The 26,836-nt window shown below is 35.5% G+C and overlaps 4 protein-coding genes across 6 annotated transcripts; 3 read left to right on the top strand and 1 right to left on the bottom strand.

The window, feature by feature from the left end:
- On the bottom strand, positions 3,494 to 5,689 carry LOC18786326. The gene is made up of 2 exons (XM_007220942.2): positions 5,154 to 5,689; positions 3,494 to 4,291 (listed from the first exon to the last, which is right to left on the bottom strand). The coding sequence occupies exons 1-2, from the start codon at positions 5,498 to 5,500 to the stop codon at positions 3,889 to 3,891; spliced, it is 750 nt and encodes a 249-aa protein (XP_007221004.1). The 5' UTR covers positions 5,501 to 5,689; the 3' UTR covers positions 3,494 to 3,888.
- Positions 8,760 to 12,134, top strand: LOC18787540 (protein ABIL1). Its single transcript, XM_007218663.2, has 9 exons — positions 8,760 to 9,274; positions 10,034 to 10,116; positions 10,324 to 10,474; positions 10,562 to 10,661; positions 10,743 to 10,835; positions 10,967 to 11,054; positions 11,188 to 11,240; positions 11,353 to 11,459; positions 11,548 to 12,134. Exons 1-9 carry the CDS (start codon positions 9,182 to 9,184, stop codon positions 11,704 to 11,706), a joined length of 927 nt encoding a protein of 308 aa, XP_007218725.1. The 5' UTR covers positions 8,760 to 9,181; the 3' UTR covers positions 11,707 to 12,134.
- Positions 12,480 to 15,435, top strand: LOC18785287 (UDP-D-xylose:L-fucose alpha-1,3-D-xylosyltransferase MGP4). Its single transcript, XM_007220344.2, has 4 exons — positions 12,480 to 13,378; positions 13,956 to 14,117; positions 14,376 to 14,591; positions 14,740 to 15,435. The coding sequence occupies exons 1-4, from the start codon at positions 12,899 to 12,901 to the stop codon at positions 14,947 to 14,949; spliced, it is 1,068 nt and encodes a 355-aa protein (XP_007220406.1). The 5' UTR covers positions 12,480 to 12,898; the 3' UTR covers positions 14,950 to 15,435.
- On the top strand, positions 16,761 to 25,219 carry LOC18786949. Of its 3 annotated transcripts, none has more exons than XM_007220223.2 (14): positions 16,762 to 17,487; positions 17,693 to 17,779; positions 18,065 to 18,174; positions 18,701 to 18,751; positions 19,611 to 19,782; positions 20,117 to 20,434; positions 20,553 to 20,756; positions 21,499 to 21,984; positions 22,111 to 22,320; positions 22,579 to 22,767; positions 23,718 to 23,881; positions 24,042 to 24,194; positions 24,297 to 24,375; positions 24,465 to 25,219. In XM_007220223.2, exons 1-14 carry the CDS (start codon positions 17,050 to 17,052, stop codon positions 24,906 to 24,908), a joined length of 3,105 nt encoding a protein of 1,034 aa, XP_007220285.1. In that variant the 5' UTR covers positions 16,762 to 17,049; the 3' UTR covers positions 24,909 to 25,219. The 3 variants fall into 3 exon arrangements, with proteins under 3 accessions (XP_020413105.1, XP_007220285.1, XP_020413106.1); XM_020557517.1 differs by having other exon boundaries at positions 17,413 to 17,487; positions 17,703 to 17,779; XM_020557516.1 differs by lacking the exon at positions 18,701 to 18,751 and having other exon boundaries at positions 16,761 to 17,487.

The raw sequence follows: 26,836 nt of genomic DNA on the forward strand, positions 1-26,836 counted from the left end.
TCTTTACAGTTTGAGAGGATTTTGGAGATGCGAATAATACTTTAGGATTATATTCCTACGGAAATATAATTTGTTAGAGAATAGTACACTTTTGGTGGTTCAAGTTCAAGATATTTTGTGTCGGCACCACCTAATGCAGGCATAGGCATAATGATGTGCCACCAAAGTGAAAAATAATTCAGACCCAAAAGATATTTTTCCCAAAGTCTTCAGTGTTCAACAATTAAAAACAATTCAAATTATGACATTTTTTATTCAGGACATTGAAAAATGTACGTTCAATGTTAAAATATTCAGGATATTTATTAGGACGACTTTATCTGTTTTTTTTCTGTCGACACAAGCGATAATGAGATAGAGGGGAATTGAACTTTGAGTTTGAAATACAAAAATAAATACTCTTAATTATTTGACAAATTTTTGCAAGATATCTTTATTTTTTGACCATCGGTTCCAATTTAATTACAATTAAATTTGTATATTGAAGTATAATATGATCGAATTAAGTTTAACCCAATCTATATTTAAGGCCAGTTTGGCATTGATGTGCTATAAAAATAATTATTGTCAAATTTACTATGAGAGAACGCAGTTTAGAGTTTGGTAAACTTTTTGTTAAAAGTGCTGTTGGTACTGATTTATGCATAATCAGAAAATAATTCCCGCATAATCATTAAACCTAGACTTTCTTCAAAACTGATTCTTGCATAATCAAAAAATAAAAGCACCTTATTAGCTGTTTTTCCTTATAGCTGTCTCTCACACCAATTGTTAACAATAATTAATTTTCTCATAGTTTATCTAAAAGGCTGGGCTTCTCAATTTTTTTAAAAAATCACTTATCACCCCAAATAAGCAATGTCAAACGGGCACTTAGATTAAATCGGTTCATTTCAACTCAAAAAAAAAAATTCTGTAAAAAAAATTAAAAAATGTACAAATAAAAACTATACAATGAAGTTCACACTTCTTCTTTGGAAGCAATATTACAATTTTATTTCCATCGAGTTCAAGTAATGTAAGCTTTATATAAAATTCTAGCAACGTAGCTAACACTTAAATCGAATCAAACATATCCATTCATCAACCATTACAACACAAATGTAGAGATTGAGATGAAAAACAACGTTATTGTAACTTAGCGTAAGAAACATGACAAGCTAGCGTAGATTGAATTGGTTCGGTTTTAATCGATTTTCAACACTCTAAAAATCAACATCCAATCTAATTAAGTTGGATTTTTAAAATCATAATTTGAATTGGTTTGATTTGGTTTGGTTTTATGTGTTGTTTTTTCTTCAATTTTTGTTAATCATTAATTCGCAATAGATTCCCTCTTTTTTAATATCGCTTAAAAAATAAAATAAAACACTCTCATTTCTAGATACAAACAAATTTATGAAGAAATCTCCTTATACATACTTTTATAAAGTTATTGTACAAAACGTGACAGCTTGCATGTGTTACCTTCGTATTTGGAAACTTCATGGCAATTTCTTGCCGAATATAGTAACATATATATATATATAGTAATCTGAAAGCAAATGCACAATATTCCAAACTATACGTTTTTTTAATATAAAACTATACTTTAAATATGGGGAAACCATGTTTGGCAAGTCACCTTAACAACAAAGTAAACCAATGCCATGTTTGGCAAATGGGCAGCTAATAAGATTATAAGTGGACAGAGTCCATGAAAGCTACATATTTGTTTTTATTTTATTTTAAGTGAAAGCTACATATTGTTAATCTAAAAGACATATGGTCAATCCATCCGATCCGAAGTGACAAGGATGACAAGATGGACAAGGAAATAAGTTAATGTGAGGTTCGCATTTTATTTCGTAAAAACGATTTTACAATTAAAAAAAAGTTAATCACTCATGCATGTAGATCTTTCATGAGATATTTAGTTATATATCAATTCTTAATACTAGTGATATAAATAAACTCTATATTATTTAATGTTTACAAACAAACTTAAAAAATAACAGCTGGCCTTATTGAAATTTATTTTAATTATTAAATTACTTTAATGCCCTATTAAGTATTTTAGGTATTTTTAATGAGGTTTTAGAGTTGGACTTATTTTAAGAAATTAATGACAATTTTGTAATTTATAAAAAATTAAAAACCTATTTATTATATTACAAATGAACTTTAATTATGTTTCTAAAATCTATTTATATTTGGTATAATAATGAATCTCCAATCATTCATCTCCAATACATTTCATTAAAAAATCCATACCAACTAGCTTTTTTGTCGCATCAGACCTACCTTAACAACCGTGCACTTTAGGTACCTGCATCATGCTTTTAGCGTCTTGCATTGTTTTGAGGAGTTTTTTACTCTTCATTTATTAGATTATTTTTGTTTTCCATTTCTCCGCACATCTCTCAATTCTTATTTTTTTGATAATACACTCAAGGATGAAAATTAAGAATTTTATAATGAGAGAGTTAGCTAAAGTTATCAGCTTAAAATATAATTATTATTATTATTTTGGTACTTACAGTTTCCATACCCTTTTTAAAAATAAAAGTAAACATTAAATTATATAAACTGCGCTAGCTCATAATTCCATTAACTACCAAAATGAAAATATGTTCAACAATATAATTGACAGTGAACCTATTTTAATGTGTATTTTTATTGCTGTCCTTCAACTAAATTTATAAAGAATTAAATTTTTTTGGACTTTAATAAGTTAATATATTGGACTATTATTGAAAATAAATTAAATATATATGTTTTATATTTTTTCCCTTAAAAAAACCTCACTACACTGGGCTGGGCTGTAGCCCCTAGTGTGATCCCGCCCTCGAATACACTTGAAAGCAACTTGAAACTACTATTTTTGTGTGCTTAGCCCTTAGTGTAGTTCCGCCTTTGTCTGAATGCTAATTTTTCCCTGCAATCCATGGTAGGATTAGGATATTTGTTGCCAGGCCCATCACAGACGTGTTGATAACCACGTCTATGAGTTTTGATACTCACCAGATAATCTGGAGGGTCCAACATGTTCCAATGTCAACAATTTTATTTTGTTTTTGGTGAAAAGGTTCTATCTTTCATGTAAATTTGTTGGCTCAACAAGTTCAAGTTATCAGTTTTCGGCATATCTTTCGTGAAGCAAATTTGGTGCCAGATGCTTAGGCAAATGTTCGACATAAGTACGCTCAGCCGCATATTTGGTTCATTAAGCTTCCAATTAATGTTGAAAGAAAATTTAAAAAAACAAAAATCACGTGAATTCATTTTCACAAACCATAGCCAACTTTATCAACATTGATGACACATCTAATTTTCATGTGGATTGGAGAAAGAAAGAACCCATCCCGGTTCCAAACCAGAGCATTTCGACAAAACTGACAAAACCATAGCACCCCCAAAGAGGATCTGGCACCCTCTAAGTATGCCTGGTCCTGGGATGGGGTAGCCCCCTCCCCCTAAACTTTTCTTCATTTGAAAAAAAAAACTAAAAGTACTAAATAATCCTTTCTTCAAACAGCAGCTTCTATAGTCAAAATATCCAAAAAAGTGTCATGGGCTCATGGCAGTTGCCACCGGTGCTCAGTTTTCTATAATACGATATTACAATAAGATACATTATTGGGGAACATGTAGTCATCTCACACTATACAAAGTATACAAGGGTTGTACAATAGTCCAGTTGAACTCAGAATCTTCGTAGCTTTTACTGATTAGTACAACCTATAGTTGCTAGAGCTAGTTACTGACCTGAAGTCTGGTAGTACCTTTGTCAATTTGGGCAACATGTTGCGATCCAAACCAACTTTTTCGTCATTGAAGAAGAAGATGCCAAGCTCTTGCTCAATATGTACTCTCAACTATAGCACAGCATACACCAAAATTTTGACATCACCATGTTCTCTTTGAGGATGAAGTTTCAAAATAGGTTGGCCTTGGGGTTGAGGGGCAGCCAAGAGATTGTATTATATCCGCTACAGCCAGAACTTGAAACTTAGGAGGAGAATTGAGAGCAATGTTATCAACGCGATGCTCAAAGATCTTCCCTTTCTTGTCAAGTTTGTATTCAGAGGTTCCATCAAATCGACCACGACTATCCCAAGGGCCTCGTGGAATGCCATGGACAGTCCAGCGAACCATTATTACATTGTCCATGGGCTGCCATACACTAATGACATCAACCCACAAGGCCTTGAAAAACATCTTTCCATGGAAACGCAGTGCCCAAAATATAGACTTGTAATTCTCAATGCCCATAAACGTATTGATTGGATCTTTAAATGTGATATCGTCCCTATACAGAATACAGAGCAAATATTAGCATACTCTACAGCAAAATCTCATGTGATATACAGAAGCTTTTATGGGGAACAACATTACGAACATCTCTCACGTTTACAAACGAGCTAAAAGAAATGGGAAGGCAATACATGCAACCGAATAACACGTTCATGCTGCATATTTATGCACATAGATTACTCTACAGCCATCAAAAAGTACTGGCAATCTAAAGCATATGCACAACACATAACTTAGATTCCAACATCTTGTTTCAATTTACATATACATCACTATGGAGGCATCCTCTGACAGATATAAAAAATTAAATAAACATCATTGAAGCCAACCCCTAATATACTGACAATATTGTAGCCAAACCAACTAAGGCATACATGAGCTCCTTCCGGAGACCAAGTTTCTTCAGACATACAGGGTCAAAATTCCTAAGTTAACAACATATATAGGGGTAACCAATGATATAATGGGTAAATGAAATCAACTATCAATATACACAGTCGATCTAAGCAATAGAATTGAACTATAACCGTGAACACATACCATCATGTTGAAATCTTCAAAAAGATTTGAGCCTCACTTGGAGTAACATTTCGATTGCAACTTAAATTTTCTTACTCTCATGTCACAAACTACAGAAAGCACTCAAAGTTTTTGATTTTTCTCAACTTTTCCTAGGCAAACAAACAGAAGGTACTGCAAAAGCATTGAAATTGAAACTCATAGATTGCTTAATTGAGAAATTTCTCAATTAAAACATAAAACAAAACAACAAACAACATGAAATTCAACAGCTTTCTTTCTTACCCTACATTTCTCAGCAACCAAACAAAGAGTAAATGCAATAACAAAGAGCAAACCTGTAAATATCGAAGCTAGGCTCTCTGTAAAAGAGCTCAGGAAACTCCTCTCTCACAGTCCGAATCGCATAGCCCATATTCACATAGTAATTCTGCTTCTCTTCCTCTTCTTTGCTCGGCTTCGAACCTCGCTTCACTGGAGCTGAGAACTGGCCATACAACCTCACATTCTGATCCAATTCCGTCATCTTCACCGTACAATCTTTAACCCTGGAGCAAACCCTGACCGTCGCCTTAGACTTAACCCCAAATTTCTCATTGTTCGTCAAGATTTTAAACCTTTTAAGGCTAGGGTTAGGGTGACAAAGGACTCTGGATATTTCTGGTGAAGGAATGAGAATCACCATTGGAAAATTTCAGCACAAAGTGAATTCAAGGCTTAAAGAAGGCAAGAAAATGCCATTTTTCTCGAGAAAGTGGACGAGAGAGTTTGTAACATTAGGGATTTTATTGGCTGAAGAGAAAACGGAAAATCTGTTTGGATAATATTAAGTTTTGTTTTGGATAAATTGGAATTATCGGTTAATTAAAATGACTAAAATATGTGAGTGGTCGTTGGTACACACGTGTTATGCAGCTATGCTAATTTTTTTTTTTTCAGTATCTTTCTTATTGAAGGGCGATAATATATTAAACTCACACATACTCGAACTCATGATCTTGTCTGATATAGCAATCATGGGTAAAAATTTCTCAGTGTGGCATGAGCACAATCTGGAGAGAATCACATTCGAAAATATTTTTTCTAAAATCCCTTTTAACCGCCATTATTTCCCAGAATCTAGTCCAATGACATCAAAACAAAAACTAGCCTCTAACGCGCATGACTCTCTTAAAGAGACTAGAACACCCAACAAACTCCACTAAGTTTTGGAATCATGAGAGAGAAAAAACAGAAAACTCGGAGAGTTTTTGGACTTTATTGAACAAACTAAACCAAAATAATAATAACTAATAACAAGTGGATCTACCATGACCAAGCCGCAACACCTCAAAGAGCCGTGTCACAAGATGAGGCACAACCAAAGGCAACACATATATGAGACAATAGATCCGCCCAAAGAAGAGTAGATCAATATAGGTCCACCAAAAATCGAAGAACAATGAAGATTAGATGGGATATGGGGGAAAACCCCCTATATCTGAAACGTTCTCTTTTCTTTTCTTTTTTCCTTAGCTCTCTCTTAGCGACTAGGGTTTTCTTGTTATGCTACATCTTATTTTGAAGACAACTTTACTTTTCATTTTGGGTTTTTCACAAATAGACTCATTCTAACATAACATATTATACATACCCTTTATATAGCCTATTTGAAGAGAAAAACCAAAAACTAGCCACTTGTCATTTTCTAATTAGTTCTTAGTGTGTTAAAATTTTTTAAGAACCGATTAGAAAATGACAAGTGGCTAGTTTTGAATTTTCCTCTCCAAATAAGTTTTATATGAATTTTTGTATAATATGCCATGCTAATATGAGTTTATTTGTAAAAACCTATTTTATTTTTGGGAAATGTCTAAATGTCTAGTGACTTGTTTTAATGTGTAATAAAATTTTCCGACTCAAATTCACAAATTTTATTCTAATTTTATTTTTTGAGTGTAAAAAAAAACTAACATATTCTATAAGAGTGGGCATGCCTACCAAAAAAAGCCAAAAATGATTGAACCAAGGCGACCGATCATATTTAATCCATATTACATTTTGCTTAAAATAAAGAGCATAATTAAAATGTTGGTAAAGACGACCCAATGGGATTTGACTTAATATTTGTTTATTTCTTTAAATATAAGTGATATTAGAGGAAGGAGAAATGAACTAGAATCTAAACCACTTTAATTAAAAATCCCTTGCATATTTGTTTATATCTTAACCATGAGTCCATGCTGAAATTCATATGTTATACAAACTTCTAGAAGAGACATACATTCCATGTATAAGTTTATAACATGTTCATATCACATGGCAGTGGGTGTGAAAGTGTGATATGAGAAAATTAGGTAAATTTTCTGAGGGTTGACCCCCAAAATTTTGCATGCTCTAAAGCTTAAGAGAGACATCCCCATGAGCTGGATTATGGCTTTTTCTAACATGCAACCCCATGACTTTAATTTATTCTCAAAGTAATATTGGCTCTCTAGAAGAAGAGCCAGCTGCCTTTTACCATTTGTTTAGGTGAGGCTGGCCTTGTTTTGTTTTATGACGGAATATATTATGTAATAGGATTGTGTTAAGATTAGTCGCTTATAAGAGTTTTTGTTTTTTATTTTTTATATACTGTTCAGGGATGCAATCATGCAAACCTTGCATGCATTGCCGTTTGATGCTGGAGGGGACATTCAGGGCATCATTAAGCAAAAATTTTGGACGGAAAGTTCTCTTTAGTTGTGCCTAGGATCTCAATTATTTCGATCATTGCTATATGATGATGGCCGAGTGAGTGCAAACCATGATTGCTACCACGTTGACATTTTATGTTGGCTAGATCCTCCATCAAGTGTTATCTTTTGCACACGTTGGGAAATCCGCACAACATGAGATCATGAACCAAAATTGCATTTGCATTTGTGTCCCCTAAAAATAAAAATAGGACTTCACTTCATTTTCATATTTTGGTTTTTATTTTAAATTTTAATATGAAAACATGTTAATTTACTATATTATCCTTATTAAATGAAAAGTTTCAATATGAAATAATGAACCAAAAGTAATTTTTGGTATTTTGAATGTTTTATCATTCCATGCTTTTTATACTATATATAAATGAATTACACCGTTAATAGACACTATTGATGCATGTGATCACACGAGCAGGGGGACGTTCCTCTTATCCCTAATTAGTAATAAAGTATAATGAATTATTTAACTTTTTCATATATATTGTTTTTACTCAAAATCTATATATTTAAAGCAAAAGACATAGAATGGTGAAACATTCAAAATACCAGAAAATACCTTTGGTTAATTCAAATATTAAGAATTGAAACTATTAATTAAATGAGGATAATATGATAAATTCAATTTTTTTCATATTTAAAAAAAATTAAAATTAAAAACAAAATCAAATAATATGTCCTACTTTTATAGAAGATAACTACCCATATTATCTTTTCTTAATTCTAAAAATAAAATAAAAATAAAAAATAAAACCAATTGGAAGATAACTACCCAAGGGGTTAGTTTACTACTAAAAATCAACTACCCTCTCCGCACGCGCTTTTACACCTGCGAAAGGCTTCTTTTTTTTAAAAAAAAAATTTAAAATTTATTTTAGAATTAAAAAAAGAAAAAAGTGTGAATTTATCATATTATCTTCATTTAATTAATAATTTTAATTCTTAATATTTGCATTAATCAATGATATTTTTTGGTATTTTAAATGTTTTACTATTCTCTGCCTTTTGATTTATATATAGCAGTCTCGATCTCTTGGACCACAGGAGTCCAAGAAATTTGTGGTCACTCACCGTTGAATGTAAATTCAACGGTTCACTCAATCTTGAACTCCTTTTAAGAAACTTTTTTGAACCATTAGATTAATATCCAACGGTGGGTGACCACAATCTCTTGGACTCCTGTGGTTTAAGCGATTAGATATAATAGATGATATATAGATGAATTGCTCAAATACCTTTTGATTTCGTTGATATTTATTAGCCAAGAAAAAAAGAAAGAAAGAAAGAAAGAATATCAAGCTCATAAACCCACCTCTGAAAGCGACAAAATCCTTGCCGTTATTTAAATTTTCCGAACCACCATCCATCCATGATCCATCAACTACCCCCGTACATGTGCGCCACCGGTCGCGCCTCGCACTAAATACACTGTCATTTTCACTTGCATTTAACTCAAAAAAATAAAATCAATAAAATTAAAAAACCCACCTCTCGGTGTTGCTTCCACCACACTCTCTTCCCACTCTCACCAAAACCTAACCCCCAAATCTAACCGCAGCTGTAATTACATATTTAATTGTATTGTCTTTGTACAAATTTGTGGTAATTGATCGTTGGAATTGGTCTGGTTAGAAATGGAGTTGGAGCAGTCCGGGTCGTTCAACCCGGCGATGACCTTCGACGAGGTCTCCATGGAGCGTAGCAAGAGCTTCGTCAAGGCCTTACAGGTTTTTCTTCTCACACTTGTAGATCTGAAATCATTTCATTTTTGGTTGATTGGTTTGTTTGTGGTGCGCGGTGCATTTATGGATTGCTTGATTGAATTTCGCTACTCAGTGTTTTTGTTCTTAATTGAGCTCTGCTAGGATCCTTCAATTTGTGGGGCTATTGGTGTCTTGCTTAATGAGAGTTTGAGATCCAAAAACTTCTTACTCTGTCTGCGTAATTTACACCGAGCTTTGGTTTAAACAGATTTAGCTTGAATCTATTGATGTTTTTGTGTTGCCTAGAATAATTATTGGCAATGAATGATTGTTCAGTTTGTCAATGCATTGTGCTTGTTAAGACAGTTGAGGTTCTTTATGGTATCTACTGTTCTATTGGCAATTATTTTTCCTTTTATTTTTATTTTATAATTTTATATATTAGTAATGATTGAAATCATATGCATTAATTTGGCATTAGGTTTTGTTATGTTAGAAATTGAATGAAGGTTGCTGGATGACTGAAATCATAATGTTTCTTTCTTAAAATATATCGTGTATTTTCTTGAATTTTCTGAATTGCCACTACTAGCTGTATTGGGTTATTTGGTGCAATAGGTGTAGCTTGAAGCCTTTTGTTGTTCCTAGTGTCTCTCTTAATAACATCCATTGAATTGATGTGGTTATGCTGTTTGAAGAGGAAAATGTTTCATTTTTATAATGGTTGGATCCTCAATGCTATGTTTTTTTTGGGTATATATCCTCATAGTATGTTTATTTCAGGAACTCAAGAACTTAAGGCCTCAGCTTTATTCTGCTGCAGAATATTGTGAAAAGTCTTATCTTCATAGTGAGCAGAAGCAAATGTAAGGATCTTTGTTTTCACAAGATATGGTTCTTTTTTTATGCATATAAAGAGATTTAGTTTCATTGATCAAGTTGTGAGAAGAAACATGATGCTGTAACATGTCCCACATATCTGGATGCTTTAACCATGGCTTGTCTGATTCAGTTATACCATGATGTTCTATGCTCCTTCGCTTGCTGAAATTGATTTTAAAATTATGTATTAGGGTACTGGATAACCTGAAAGATTATGCTGTGCGGGCCCTTGTTAATGCTGTCGATCACCTTGGCACTGTGGCTTACAAATTAACTGACCTTCTTGACCAGCAAACCTTAGATGTCTCAACCATGGATCTGACAGTTACTTGCCTAAATCAGGTGAGTTTTCACATTTATCTAATGTTAGAATAGAAAGGGTATCAAATAGATAGAGCTTAGCTTAACGAACTTTATTTCTTAATCTAGAAACTTCTTACATGCAAAACATACATGGATAAAGAAGGGTCGAGGCAACAGCAGCTGTTGTCATTTATTCCGAGACATCACAAGCACTACATTTTACCAAGTAAGACCAAATATTATCAACTTATTATTGCCATTTTTGAGATGAGTTTTTTACATTTATTTCCTTTTCTGTCCTGGCTAGATTCTGTCAATAAGAAGGTACATTTTAGTCCACATGTACAGACTGATACTAGACAACATCCTTATCAAGCAAGAGCGCATCTTCAATCTTCAAGTATGTCACTTTCCGTTGGATGTTTTGCTTTCTAAGTCCAGTTTTAGCTGGGCCAGCTTAACATTGGATTTTACATTTTCTTTTTGTGCACGAATAATGAGTCCGGTGTTTCCACAATGTGTTACATTTAGGTGCTGCTGCATCATCAAAAACTCTTTCCTGGCATTTAGCTTCAGAAACGAAGTCAACCTTGAAGGGGACTCCACAGGCTATGACTAGGTAATTCCTCATTGAAACAAGAATCTTGCATTTGGTTTCTGTGGGACTAGGAATAATTTGTTTTCTCTTGATATATCTCTTGCTCCTGATATTTCTAAAAAAGTGCAAATATTTTTGCATTTCCCTTGTGCAGCGCTGGAGACACAAAAATTTCTGTAAACACTTCTGGAATTTTCCATCTTTTAGGTATGTAGAAGTGGAAAGTTACATAATCAGATCACCTTGTCATGTTTCAATGAGCTGTAAATAGATAGTTTTACTAGAGAAGTTCCTTATACTTCAGCTAATATGAATGTAGAAAATGAAGGGAGTAATCCTACAAAATCCTCGGCAACTCACCTTCAGCTGCCAAGTGGAGTTCCTGCTTCTGGTGGGGCCATGCAAACATTGGGAGCTGGACACAGGGTACACTACGCTGTCCTCCAAGTTCTCATCCCAGTATTAAAAGATGAGGAAAATTTGAAAGCTGATTTGAAGTTCTTTTTCCTTGCAGGAAGCGGTGGATGGTCAGAGACCAATGACGGCGTTCAGGTCATTTGATAACCCAAACCGGCGTCAGATTGTGCGTGTCCCTGTTCGCAGCAAAAGTGTGCTATCAGCTTTCTTTGCCAAACAGAAAACCATGAAGCTGAAGACTGGGTCTGTCTCGTGAGACCTCATTCAAGTTAAAGATGCCACTACCTGAACATCTCACGTCTTGTGGGTCAATTTGCCTGTAAATCCTTCCTTTGCATTTTGATTTCGAGCTTTTCCCTTGGCCATTAGTTTATCAATTGCTTGAAATCAAAATTATTTTTCCCACTCGAAGCCTCTCACTTTGGCTGCTTAATAATGAGCAAATTGTGTCGTAAGTCCTGTTAATGAAGTAGTCTGGGAATGTCTATTTGTAGAATGTTGCACCTGATGAATGATCATTGGTTACATTAGTTTCTAGTACATTACCGAATTTCGATGTTGATCCGTCTTCATCCGTCCGTTACCAGTTTTCGGGCGTACCTATGTGTAAAAATGTGTTGCAGTATTGTTCACTTCTTTTATTCGAATTTTTTAAAGATGTGTATATGATTATTGACAGTGTCACCTTCTTGTGTTTCTTTACTTACTCCCCAAAGCACTCGAAAACTATATGGCTGTAAATTTTATTTGCTTTTGGTGATGATGAAAATTTATCACCAAAATTCAAATGACATGTTCCTCGTTAATGTAAATACGTGTATTTATCTGCATAACACAAATCACACATGCGAGAAAAAAAAACGTGGAAAATGTAAACTGGGTTAGTAGTTCTGCTTCTGCTGCTGCTTCGCATTTATCGACATGACGTATGAGCTTCTTCCTCTACCTGGCTAACTTGGTGACGTTAACATAAGACGACTTGTCGTTTGATGAAAAAACACCGACAGATCCAAAATGTTATACTTGTAAATCCAAAACGACTTCAAAAAGCAAAATCCTTCCTCTAGTCTAGCCTGTGAACCGTGTTCTGCTAAGCCGCCCCACACTGACTGTGAAACACTCTCAGCACCCTTGTTAATTTTGACCTCCCGACATCTTCAGTTTTTCAACAATAATCTCATATTACGAGTTACCTTCCTCTTCAAACTCGCACCCAAAGATACTATTTTCAATTCCAAATTGCAAAATCTATTGAAAGTTTTCATCTTTATATGTATAAAACAGAGCTTCTGCATTAATGATCCCATTTTGATATTGTTTCCCTTTGAATTTCAACAATTTCCAAGAAACCCTTCAGAGATTTTTAGCCATATATTAGATTGAACCATTTGATCTCAACTTATACTGCTCTTCTTTGTTTCAATTTTGCTCCTTTAATCTCTGAAACAATGTCGTCGTTCTTGTACCAAAGACCAATTCACAATCCACTTTCAGATCCATACCCAATATCCCCGCGCTCGTCGTCAAATTCTCAAAAATCGTATTCGATCTTCAGCCCTACAGCGCTTCTAGTCCTTCTCTCACTCATGGTGGTCATGGGGGTCTTCTTTCCCTGGGTGGGCATGCGAGAGAGCCTATTCTCAGTCACCAAGCCCTCAATCTCAAAGTGGCGGGACTACACATTGGCTCAAGCTGTTTCCTTCGTGGCCCAAAATGGGACTGTGATTGTTTGTGCTGTGAGCCAGCCTTACCTGCCTTTTCTGAACAATTGGTTGATAAGCATTACCAGGCAAAAGCACCAGGACAAGGTGCTTGTGATTGCTGAAGATTATGCTACGCTTTATAAGGTGAATGAGCGGTGGCCGGGCCACGCAGTGCTTGTCCCGCCTGCACTTGATTCTCAAACTGCACATAAGTTTGGTTCTCAGGTATAATTGCTGATTCTAACTTCTGGGTTTGGCTTAATTTGTAGTTGTATTTTGAAGTTTGAGATTATTATGGTGTTGATAAAGTTGGTTCCTTGAATTACTTGATAAGTAGACTTTGTATTTTCCACTTGTAAATTGGTTGGTTGATTTTAAGCACAACAATAATCGTACTTGTGGAAGACCTCATACAAGTAACACTAATGCACTTATGCACCATTGCCATTTCCTGCATATAAGGTGTGAAACGCCAATGAATTCTTCCTGTCACAGCATTGGCACAGTGAGGATGGAATTTGATGTGCAAATTTCAATGATCTTCTTTTTGCTTCCCACACTTACCTAACAACTTCTGCTTAAGTTCTTGCAACTAAAATGAAAAATAATTTAATTCTCAGGTTTTGCCTCCAGCATATTGTTCCCCCCCTTCCATTTTTTATTTTTAATTTTAATTCCAGTGCTTCTCTTGGCGTTTATCTTTGTCTCCTGTGGACCTGTATATGATTATTGGAACTGTTTGACCTTATGAATTGTTGATTTTTTCCTTTCAAAAGTGATCTTGATTGGTTTCCTAGTGTAGGGATTCTTCAACTTTACTTCCCGAAGGCCACGCCACCTGTTGCACATTTTGGAGCTTGGATACAACGTTATGTACAATGATGTTGATATGGTCTGGTTGGCTGATCCTTTTCCCTATTTGAAAGGGAAACATGATGTGTACTTCACAGATGATATGACTGCAGTAAGTACACTTGTATTGGTTTTAGCTGTGGACATGTGTTAAATTTTAAACAGATGCTAAACATGTGTTGTCTAAAATTTCATGTTCATCAGTCATCAGATATGTTCAGCAATCTTGATTGTTTGTGCATTCTTTGATGGATGTAATGTTTTAGGTATTGAGTGGATAGCTGGATATGTGGTGATATCTATTACTGCAGAGATACTTGCACTTTGTTATATTTTGCAAGTAATATCTTTCTTCTATTTTGGTGACCAGGTCAAACCTCTGTACCACTCTCATGATCTGCCGCCTCCAGGGAAGAAAGGGCGCACTTATATATGCAGCTGTATGATTTTTCTACGTCCAACCAGTGGAGCAAAATTAGTTATGAAGAAGTGGATTGAGGAAATGAAAGATCAACCGTGGTCCAGAGCAAAGAAGGCCAATGATCAGCCTGCTTTTAACTGGGCACTAGACAAACTTGCTAACAAGGTATGTTCACTTTAAAAGTTTTTCTCGATAGTCCCCAACAACTGGTACAATAATTTTAGGCCCCATATGTGCGACAAACAGTTGATTATTTCACATTTTCACAAATTCTTTAGATCCTTTGAGTGATTATGTTTTTAATTTTCTGCAGGTGGATCTCTACCTACTGCCGCAGGCAGCATTCCCAACTGGAGGGTTATACTTCAAGAACAAGACTTGGGTGCAGGAAACTAAAGGGATGCATGTTATAATCCACAACAATTATATCTTGGGTTTTGAGAAGAAGATAAAGCGCTTCCATGATTATGGTCTCTGGTTGGTCGATGATCATGCCCTCGAGTCCCCTCTTGGGAGAATATGAGATTGAAAGATGTCATTCATATTTATTAACATAGAAGCTCAGCTCTATCGAAGCCTGCAGGAAATGCTTCCTACCAATTTGTCTGGCGTTCCTGCATGATGGTTTTTGTAACTGACTATGAAAGGGAATCTGGTGTTATCGGCCGACTATTGTTCTGTACTGATGGTTTGTTCAAAGCAATGAATATGGATCCAGAATGAGGCAGGATGTTTCATTCACATGTTGATGTTTGGCAGGGGACTTCAGATAGCCTATACAACGAGGTCTACTGGTTATACAACATAAATTGATGCCTTGTGCCCCTTTGCGCATATTTTTGACTTAGTTTTTTTTTTGTTGAAATTCATTTTTTGTTCACAATCCTTTTCTGTGGTGTAACTTCCCATTAGTTTAATATTTTTCAAATATTCCAGATATTTATTACATTCTTTTTTAAGGGCTATATATAAAAGCATTTTGGATAAACATAAAGATGAGAATTTATTCATCTGGGATGTTATTATTGCTGTGAATTTTTGGATAATGATATAAACTAAACACTTTCATACTGGTATAAATTCTCTAAGCCGCACGGCATATAGCCAAAGAGAATAAGGAACAAAAAGGAAGCAGCAAAGAGGGGGACATCTTTTGATTCCTTTCCAAACGAAGGAAAAAGAGGAGTTGCGTTTTGTTTTGCTGATAGTCAAAGCTGAGTCAAATTAGTCAATTAAGCATTGAACTAGAGACGTGACAAGGGAGATGCACACGTAAAGCACTTAATAAACACTAGAATAATTTACATGAATTATGTTAGCGGCAGTCTCCGTGGGCATGGGTGACTCCCATCTGTTTTGCTTTCAAGCCATTAATGCAAGCGTGGGTTCATTACGTTGATGTATGAGAGCCGATTGCATAGGCGCTTGAGTAACTGTCTCAAATATAATGAGGCACTCGCTCGGAGACTGAAAAAACTGAATATTATAGAATTTCACGTGAAACAATAGAATCAGGATTCATAAACATAGTTATGAAACTTCCTAAGAAATCAAAGCAGATCACTTGTAAAATGCCTCCAATTGCTTGCGTTACTGTATGTATCTTCAGTTCACCTCCTATTCAATTGGTAAATCAATTTTAAAGAGAAACTACACAAACTGTCCATCAAAATCTGCCAAAGTGCAAAAGCTTTATTCAAATAAAAAAAAAAATGCAAAAGCTTAAAGCTACCCTTTTAAGTATTAGGAAATTAAGCTCTGAATGATCTTAATTTCAGCCACTAGTATAAACTATTAGTTTATAAAACACAATTATTGAGAAAATCCAAGCCAAAAACAATACTTGAGATTGTGTGAAGTGGTAACGTAAAATGCTCATAAAATAAACTCGATTTCAAAGGGGAAAATTCCTAATTGCCGCTCTCATGTATGATGCATTCATGTAATGTAAGACAGCTTGTCAAGATATTTTCTCCTGGAAAAGAAAATATACAATAACCTTTGGTGCAATTGCCACGCCAAAATGGTTCAATAATAAATTGGGACCATTATAAAGAAAAAAGGGTAAAGTTCTGAGGACATCTTTTTATTTATTTATATATAAAAAAAAATTTTGATGAGAAATTCTTAGGACATAGACTTAGGGGGTGAAGTATTTCGTAATTTTGGACATATGAAAAAAAAGGAACGTACAGACAGACAATTAATGAGTTTGGATTTTGGCCCGAGTTTATAGCTCACAGGCAAAGCAAGCAATCATCTTGTCGTCTCCTGTTATTATTCTTTTTTCTTAGATCACAAAAAATCCAATTTTTTCTTCTCCAAATATTTCGTTAAACCTTAAAAAATCGCTTTCAAAGTCCACGTCAATATCAAACACCAACTTCTCACCTTCACTGCTACAGCCCAATCAATCTCTGACCTCTCTTTTACTAACTTCACAAGCATCCTTTGCAAAACGCTATCTCCAAAACCCACACCCTTTAAGAAGTGTGTCTGTGAGACTGTAACTTTGTGGGTTTTTGATCTTTGATCTGATTCTTTTAGAAATAAGCTTTGATTTTTATGTGATCGTGTGAAGTTTGAAACTTTTTCATTGTAAATTGATGGGAAGCTAGCTAAAATGGGTTCTTTGGAAAGTGGGGTTCCATTGAAGAGAGACCCTCTTCTTCGGTCTTCATCAACTGGTAGAACTGAAAGGCACCCATTTTTACAGAGACCCAGATCGAAGTTTTCAAGGTTTCTGCTCATCAAGAAGCTAGATTACCTCCAATGGATTTGCACTGTGGCTGTGTTTCTATTCTTTGTGGTTCTTTTCCAAATGTTCTTGCCTGGTTCGGTGGTTGAAAAGTCAAGGGTTTTAATGAAAAATGTGGAATTGAATTCAGAAGATTTGAGGTTTTTGAAGGAGTTGGGTTTGCTGGATTTTGGGGAGGACATAAGATTTGAGCCTTCAAAGCTTTTGGAGAAATTTCAGAAGGAAGCTAGAGAGGCTAGTTTGACTTCTGCTATGAATAGGACACGGCAGCATTTTGGGTACAGAAAACCTCAGCTTGCACTGGTGAGTTTTCAATTTTTGCCAAACTTTTTTCCCTCGTTTATTGCTTTTCAGATATTGCGTTTTGGTTTGGCTACTTGCACTTGTAATGCATTACATTTGAAGCTTTGTTGACTTATTGGTTTCTATATGACCGAGTGCTTACTCTGTATCTTCACTGATTTGTTTTTCTGTGTTGCCCTTCTGCTTTCGTTCTTTTACTTGGAAGGTTTTTGCAGATCTGTCGGTTGCTTCACAACAGTTATTGATGGTGACTGTTGCAGCTGCTTTGCAGGAGATTGGATATGCATTTTCGGTAATTTGACTTCCATACTTTTGAAAAATGTAACTTCAAATTTAGCGATAGCTTCATACGGTTATATGTTTTCATATGCTAATGGTTGCAGTACTGCTTTTATTCCTTCCTTTATTAGTTTGTCAACAGGGACATGCAGGTCTTATGGATTACAAGTAGTCTTTTTAGCTATAAGTATTTACATTCAATTCTGTGTTAAGCATAGATTTACTGGCAGGATTTTTTATGCATCATTGCATGAGATATATATGATGGTGTTTTGTGTCATGTGGTTTATAATTGCAGGTTTATTCACTTGAAGATGGTCCTGTGCATGATGTTTGGAGAAGTTTAGGAGTTCCAGTCACCATTATCCAAACCTATGACCAGTCAGAGCTCAATATAGACTGGCTAAAGTATGCCTTTCATGCTAATTTTGTTTTCAATGCAACAATATTGAATGTCCTCTTGTTTCTGCTCACACAAATGTTTTGTTTGGTTGACCTCATTTGGAGAATCAATGAAATAATGCTACAATTGAGCTTCGTTTCTTTTCATGAGCCCTTTTTCATCTTCTAAATATTATCAAGTTTAATTGTTTGTATGCAGGATCCTTAATGCTATTTACTTTTGAAGTTTAGTAAGCCTTATTATTTCATTTGCTGTATTGGGACCAAATCCAGTCACACCATGATTCAAATGTTTCGAATGAATTACCAATTTGCCATGGTTATTTGAATTGTTGAGAGAAATGTAATATCACTTTAATTTCCTGGGAAATTATGTGACTTGTGACAGTGGATGTTATAGGGATTGGTTTTTTTTATTATTATTATTTTTTTTCAACTTGTTGCTCAACAAGTCAATATTAATTAGCATGGTTCAGTATTTTGGATCCATTAAATGGTGGTTGAATCTGATCTACATATATGTATCTTGTAGTTATGATGGCATACTTGTGAACTCTCTTGAAGCAAAGGGCATCTTTTCTTGGTACGATATATCATTTAATTACATAAAAAATTATGATACTTCCTAATTATTGCTGTCACTTGAACTTGTTGCTTTACTTTCCTCTACTTTCTCTCTCTCTCTCTCTCTCTCTCTCTCCCTCTCTCTCTCTCTCTCTCTCCCCATATATATATATGTCTGAATTTTGAAGATACGCTTTAGTGCAAGAACATAAGAGATGTATTTAGTGGCATGAGGATCTCCTCTAAACTGCACTAGTGAGGCTGCCATAGAAAGGTCTTTCTTAATAGCTATTTACTTAAAAAAGGATCTCAAAATGCACTAGGTTTAGGCCCATGGGTGTGAAACCTCCCAGGTTCAGGAAAATTATATTTGGCCTTTGTTAGGAGTGCAATTGCATGTCGAGATTGCAAGAGAAGGTTGTAGAGATACATTACTCCTTGATATCAGAAAAGCTTTTGGAAAATATGTATACGATTGAGAAATTTCACAGGGCAAGAATATAATTTATAGAGAAGCTGTTAGATTTCTTCTCGTGATACTGTTGTGGTTTTCTATGAACATCCTGTGATCATCAACAATATTGTGCAAACTTGTGTATCTGTATATTGTCATTATGAAAACTCTTTATTCCTTTTGTCAGTGGATGGGATTTCCTAACTATGCAACAGCTGTTCATTTCTATCTTCTTCTTTTTCCTTTTATGGGTAAATTTCTGTAATGATTTGTTGAATTTTCTTAATATAAAAAAGCTGCAATACACTTTCTGTGGTCTGCAGTTTGCTTTTCATGTATATTTCTCAAATGTAGGTGATGCTTTGGTGTTTTTCCCATCAGCAACTTCTCTATCAGCCAAGGTGAATGATTTTACTTGTTACAGTTTTGTGCAGGAACCTTTCAAGTCTTTACCTATACTATGGACCATCCATGAACAAGCGCTTGCTACTCGATCAAGAAAATACTCTTCAAATAGGCAGATTGAACTCTTTAATGATTGGAAAAGACTCTTCAGCCGATCTACTGTTGTTGTCTTCCCAAATTATTTCCTGCCGGTAAGATTCAGACAAAGTTTGATTTTATAGCACTTTGAACATATTTATCATTCTATCAGGAGTTAAAAGGGTGATTTACTATGCCTATACTAATCCATGGTTCATCTGGACATCTGAGTGGCCATTGCTGGCCCTTATTTAGAGCATTTGGGCTCAGTCCCCTGGGACACCTGAATGTTGAGTGGTGATCATCATCCAATAAAACCAACAATATCAATAGAAAAATCATATTTTTAGTAGTGTCAGACAATTGTGTTTCTGACTTAGTAGTCATACTATCATTGGTGTTAAATTGTACTAACTAGAAGTTTGAATGGTTTCTTTACTTGCACAGATGGCTTACTCAGTATTTGATGCTGGAAACTTTTTTGTTATTCCGGGTTCTCCTGCTGAAGCCTGCAAGGCAGATTCCATTATGGTGTTAGACAAAAATCATCTGCTTGCTAAGATGGGTTATGGGTCTGAAGATGTTGTAATTACAATTGTGGGAAGCCAATTTTTGTACAGGGGCTTGTGGTTGGAGCATTCCATTGTTCTACGGGCTGTATTACCGCTTCTTGAGGACTTCCCGTTGGATAATAATTCTTATTCTCATCTCAAAATTATTGTTTTGAGTGGAGACTCAACAAGTAACTATAGTTCCGTTGTTGAGGTGTGTATCTGCAGACTGGTTCAATTTGTTTGGGAAAGATTTATGCATTTATTATTTTTTTGATAGGAAGTTTGAGGATACATGATTTTATGGTTCTTATTGGTTGATCTATTCTTAGGCCATTGCTTACAACTTGAAGTACCCAAGTGGCATTGTGAAGCATGTAGCTGTTGATATGGCTGCAGACAGCGTCCTAAGCATATCTGATGTTGTGATATATGGATCCTTCCTTGAAGAGCAATCATTTCCAGACATTTTAATCAAGGCCATGTGCCTTGGGAAACCAATTGTTGCCCCAGATCTCTCCATGATCAGGAAATATGTATGGTTTTTTATGTTGCTTACTTGACCACACGCCTATATGTCTGATAAAAGTCATAATCCTTGAGTTCTAAGTTTAAGGTTTTTATATCAACGAAAATTTTATGACTAAGCATTCATATCCTTGAGTTCTAAGTTTAACTGAAAGTCATAATCAGCAAGAAGTGCTTGGGATGGTCAGCAACAATCCTTTTTCACTGGTTATCTTTGTGCTCCTCATAAATTCCTCTATATATCTTTTTCCACTTAACTATTTTAACCTCCTCATGATTATTTCTTATTTCTTGGACACATTGATACAATTGCTCATGCCAGTATTAAAACCTCAGAAAATTTTGTCCCCTATCTGGCATACAAAACTAAAAAAGGGGCTAAGTTCCTGTTATGTGAAAAGATTGGTACAATTTGATTTCTCCATTGAGTGAGCATTCTCCCCATCAATGGACTTTCAGACCCTTAAGAAAAGGTCCTGTTAGAATGGATGCTAATTTTAATGGTCATACATCTTGGTGTTAAGTGGCTAATATTATCTGGAAACTGTTGAATCTAGGTCATAGAATCTAATGGATTGAAATATGGGGTATGAAATATGTTGCTATGTAACAATGATTGCTTTCTATGCATCTCAAACACTAAGATTGTGAATCTACATGAATTCCTTTTTGTTTAGTTTTGGATTGTTAAATTGTTGTATATCTTTGCTTCATTGGAGGACTACTAACTGTATTTGCAATAACAAATAGGTTGATGATAGAGTCAACGGCTACCTTTTCCCTAAGGAAAATATCAGGGTTCTTTCACAAATCATTTTGCAAGTTATTTCGAAAGGAAAGTTATCACCTCTAGCTCGCAACATTGCCTCAATAGGGAGAGGTACTGCAAAAAGCATGATGGTGTCGGAAACTATTGAAGGATATGCTTCGCTTCTTGAAAATGTTCTCATGCTCCCATCGGAAGTTGCACCGCCCAGGGCTGTTGCAGAAATCCCTCCAAAATTGAAAGAACAATGGCAATGGCACTTATTTGAAGCAGTATCAAATTTAACATATCTTGATAGAAATTTGAGAAGTCACACATTTTTAGATGACTTCGAGGAGCAGTATAATCGTACTCAACAGCAGACATTTAATGCTATCACTGCAACCAATTATTCATTTCTATACAGTATATGGGCCGAAGAAAAATACAGTCAGATGGTGAATTCCAAAAAAAGAAGAGAGGAAGAAATGGTAAGGACTATAGTGTGCAGTAATTTTTTTGTTTCTAGATATGGATTCAACTAGTTTGCCGCCACTTTTTTTTGCTGTTGGTGCTATGTCTATTTATATATACACACACTTTAAAATCTTGTGCAGTTAAAGGATAGAAGTGATCAATCCCATGGAACATGGGAGGAAGTGTATCGAAATGCCAAAAGAATTGATCGGTCCAAGAATGATTTGCATGAAAGGGATGAAAGGGAGCTTGAGAGGATAGGCCAACCATTGTGTATATATGAACCTTACTTTGGTGAGGGGACCTGGCCTTTTTTACACCTAAAATCTCTTTATCGGGGAATTGGGTTGGTGAGTTCTGTAATATCTCATATATTGTATTCATTTTATAGAGTTATTTGAACATTATATGATATAAATGCACAAACGTGCAATACAATTGTTGTGCCCAAAACATTGATGTTAGTAAAGTGTATGCTGCGCAAACTATGTTGCCATTTTCTTGTTAGCTGAGGCTTTAAATCTCCTATTTGTCTCGTCTTTGTTGTCAATATAATAGAGACGCCTTTGAATTTCTTTCTGACTATTGCATAAAATAAATTCTTGTAGTCCACTAAAGGTCGAAGACCTAGGACCGATGATGTTGATGCACCTTCTCGTCTTCCACTTCTTAATAACCCTTATTATCGAGATCTACTTGGTGAATATGGAGCCTTCTTTGCTATTGCAAACCGGATTGATCGTGTACATAAAAATGCTTGGATAGGGTTTCAGTCATGGAGAATAACAGCAAGGAAGGTATTGGATCTCTCTGTCTCTCTGTCTCTGTCTCTGTCTCTCTATCTCTGTTTCTCTGTCTTCTCTGTCTCTGTCTCTCTGTCTCTGTCTCTACATCTCCCTGAAGTTTATTAATTTTGCCTTACATTTGTACACATGATTTCAACAAACTTTTGAGCGCCTACCAGTGCTTATTCTGCATCTTTGTTTTGTCCTCTTGGGTCTTGTTGGAAGTTGGGATATTGGGCATTATCAGTTTTATATTCTTGGCATGTTGGAAGGCAGATTTTGGTCTATTTCAGCTGGCCTGGGAACCAGTAAGACTCTAGGTTTCATAGTGCCGTAATCATGGATCAAGTAATAATACCTAATAGAACGTGATTCCATTGTAGTTTTTTTTAAATTTTTTCTGGGAACAATTAATAACAAGAAGTATCAATATGATAATAGTCTTAGCCATATAGCGAGATTCAAAACAAATTTTTTAAGCAATAATAGTCTTGCAACATTTGTAGAGTACATTAATAACAAGAAGCATTGACTTGATGGCATAAACTATACTAGCCAGTGCACGAACAGATGATTGCATATGCATGTAATCAGTCACATATGTATGACGGCTAGGAATCCTAGGATACTTCATGTCATCATGTCAATGCCTAATGTTGTTGCACTCTACAAATGATGTATGACTACTGTTGCTTTAAAATAAAATACCTAAGAAAAAAAGTGAACAAATAAATTGTATAATAAACCTTCTCAAAGTTTGGATAAAAGAGAACTTTGTACCAAGTGGACTGAATGGTTGTGTCTGGTATCTCCACTTTTGTGGGTATTCTTAGAGCTCAGTCCCCAAATTCGAAACAGAGTGGAAAAATGTTTAAACAAAGCAATGAGTTATTTTCCTCTTTCTACATTTTCTTTTATATAGGATCCTTTATATCTAATATGGGGGATTGTGATTGGAACAGGCATCTTTATCTGGAATAGCTGAAAATGCATTGTTAGATGCTATTCAAACACGAAGGCATGGGGATGCACTGTACTTTTGGGTGCGTATGGATGATGATCCACGGAATGATCTGAGACAAGATTTTTGGTCATTCTGTGATGGTATAAATGCGGGAAACTGCAAGTAAGACTGGTGATCCTTTAGTTGATTCTTGTTATGAATTTTGCTCATAACTCTGTCTCTCTCTCTCTCTCTCTCTCTCTCTCTCTCCCCCCCCCCCCCCCCCCCTCTTAATGTCTGTTGAAGAATCTTTCACCTAATCTCTCCACATGGTAAATTGAAGGTTTGCTTTTTCGGAGGCTTTTACAAGGATGTATGGCTTAAAGTACAATATAGAATCTTTACTGCCCATGCCTGTGGATGGGGACACGTGGTCTGTCATGCATAGCTGGGCTTTGCCAACGAAGTCCTTCCTAGAGTTTGTAATGTTTTCCAGGTAGGAGATTTTGCACTTGTGGGCATCTTTACAGAGATGCTCTTACTTATCTACTTAGAAAGTGAATTCTTTAACTGTTAATATGAACTGTTCGGTGTGCAGAATGTTTGTGGATGCTTTGGATGCAGAAATGTATGATGAACACCATTCAAGTGGACGCTGTTATCTGAGTTTGTCAAAAGTAATTTGCGTCGGCTTTTATGAGTTTTCTTCTACTGATAAATATTGCTTTACTTTGTTGTACTTACTGAGTGTATTTGCAAATTGTAGGACAAACATTGCTACTCACGGCTTCTTGAGTTACTTGTAAATGTTTGGGCATACCACAGCGCGAGGAGGATGGTATATGTGCACCCTGAGACTGGTGTGATGCAGGAACAACATAGGTTCAAGAGTCGGAGAGGTCATATGTGGATCAAATGGTTCTCATACTCCACCCTAAAGAGCATGGATGAGGACTTGGCAGAAGAATCAGATTTAGAGCACCCCAGGAGGCGGTGGTTGTGGCCGTCAACAGGTGAGGTCTTCTGGCAAGGTGTATACGAAAAAGAGAGAAATTTACGGCATAAGCAGAAAGAGAAGAGGAAGCAGAAGAGTAAGGAAAAAATAGAAAGGATAAGGAAGCGGACTCACCAGAAAGCAATTGGCAAGTATGTAAAGCCCCCACCAGAAGGCACAGATAATTCAAACGCAACAATGGTTACAAGGATTTAATAATCAAATTGATTTCACGGATTAATTAGGATGTTTTGGAAGTAGAAGTTCATTAATTTGATTATTCTTTTTTCTTTCCCTCTAATTTTTAATTCCTGCGAGGAAGGTGCACATAGTTGTAATCTGTATGTGAGGTCTTTTTGTATGTAAAAAAATGCACCCCTCTGGTCATTAGTGTCAATGAGTGGCGGTAAATGTATAATAGTTTTACTTGCTGTTCCTTATAATCCCATTTTTCCTTTCTCATTACATTCTTAACAGGAAAAGAAAATACAATATTGTGAAGTTGAACATTGTTACTTATGACGCAATCTTCAATGCCTCTGAATGTAACCTCAAATCCCTTTTCTTTTTACCTTCCCCTGGTTTTTCAGAGGTAATTTGTATGCATGTGATTTAATTGTTGATTATGGTCTCTAAATACGGATACTGCTTGCCTCCATATTCCTCTAAATATGGATAATCCTTATTCTTGCAAATTATGATTTGACACACGTTAAACATAATTCATCAAAACACAAAAAGAAGAACTACGCATGTCATAGTCATACTTGGCAGGAATGTAAGTTCCTACTTATAGGGGAATGAATGAAGTATTTTCCTCCAAATATTGCTGGAAGCACGTCAATAATGTGTGTATTTAACTTATAATAATCAAATATTGGGAGCTTCTCCAGTAAGGATTTTTATGTTAAGAGCGGTTTCACCGAGCAGCCTAAGCCCGAGGCTGGGGGCGGGCTGCGCGAAAAAACAAGTTCCAGGGGGCCATGCTTGCCCGGGGCAAGAGGTGGGGGCTACGAGCCTGGGCTGGTCTGAGGGGGAGTTCAGCCCGAGCACGAGCTCGAGTTTTGGGCTAATGTCATCGCTGACGCCAGGCTGGCGTCAGCCCACTCATTTGAATTTTTTTTCTTCTGTTGCCATGTGGCTTCGTCTGGGCTCTCCGATCGGATTTTTTCCTCCAATCCAACGGCAGCCAATTTTTTTGTAATAAAATACTGAAAAAAATTTGGAAATTTTTTTTAAAAAAACCCAAAAATTAATGAAATTTTTTCTATAAATACCAGCCAATTTTATTTGAAATTTGAAACTGAAAACTTTATCCGATTATGAGATATGAATAGTATTGACACGTAGGAACCCGAAAATATTATCCAAATTAATTATTGAGGTAAAAAAATTGTAAAAAAATAAAAAAAATAAATAGTAATTGCCCTTTGCCATGGGAACAGGTGGAAACAGAAATGGCTTTTTGCAAGGGCAACCACTATTCACATGAATAGTGGTTGTCCCAGCCCCCCCTTGCCATGGCAAATGGCAAATGGCAAATGGGTGGAGTTACTCTAAGGATTGGTTGAGGATTTCTAATAGGTTTTTTTTTTTTTAGTCATCTATTAGATGTGTTAGTGAGTAACATATTTTCTATACATGCATCCAATGGCTGAGATTAAAAATATCCTTAACATAAAATCCTTAATGGAGCATTATCCTTTAATCTTTATATATAAAAAATAAAATGTTTTATGTTGAAATCAATTGTTTTTCCATATTTGGTAAGTCTATGCATGGGAAGTGGTTGCTTGGCGCATGGGAAGTGGTTGCTTGGCGCATGGAAAAGTAGGGGGAGAAAGTGAAGCCCTTCTCTCAACTTGGGTTTTGTTTTCCCTCATCATGGGAAAGTTTGGGAAAATGAGTCAACATTCAATGCACATTTTTCATGACCATTTTGTCCCCTTTAACAATTTAGCATTGCAATGTATCATTAAATGCATTCTTTATTTTATTTTATTTAATATGGGTATAATTAAAAATTATACAAACTTTGTTTTCCATTGCTACTCAAAACAAACATGGGAAATAAAACAAAATGAAATCTCCCGGTTACTTTCATGACATTACCAAACGTGGGAAAAAAATCTTCAATTTTCCAT

This window comes from Prunus persica, chromosome G2 (genome assembly GCF_000346465.2).
Source record: "Prunus persica cultivar Lovell chromosome G2, Prunus_persica_NCBIv2, whole genome shotgun sequence".
Taxonomy (NCBI): domain Eukaryota; kingdom Viridiplantae; phylum Streptophyta; class Magnoliopsida; order Rosales; family Rosaceae; genus Prunus; species Prunus persica.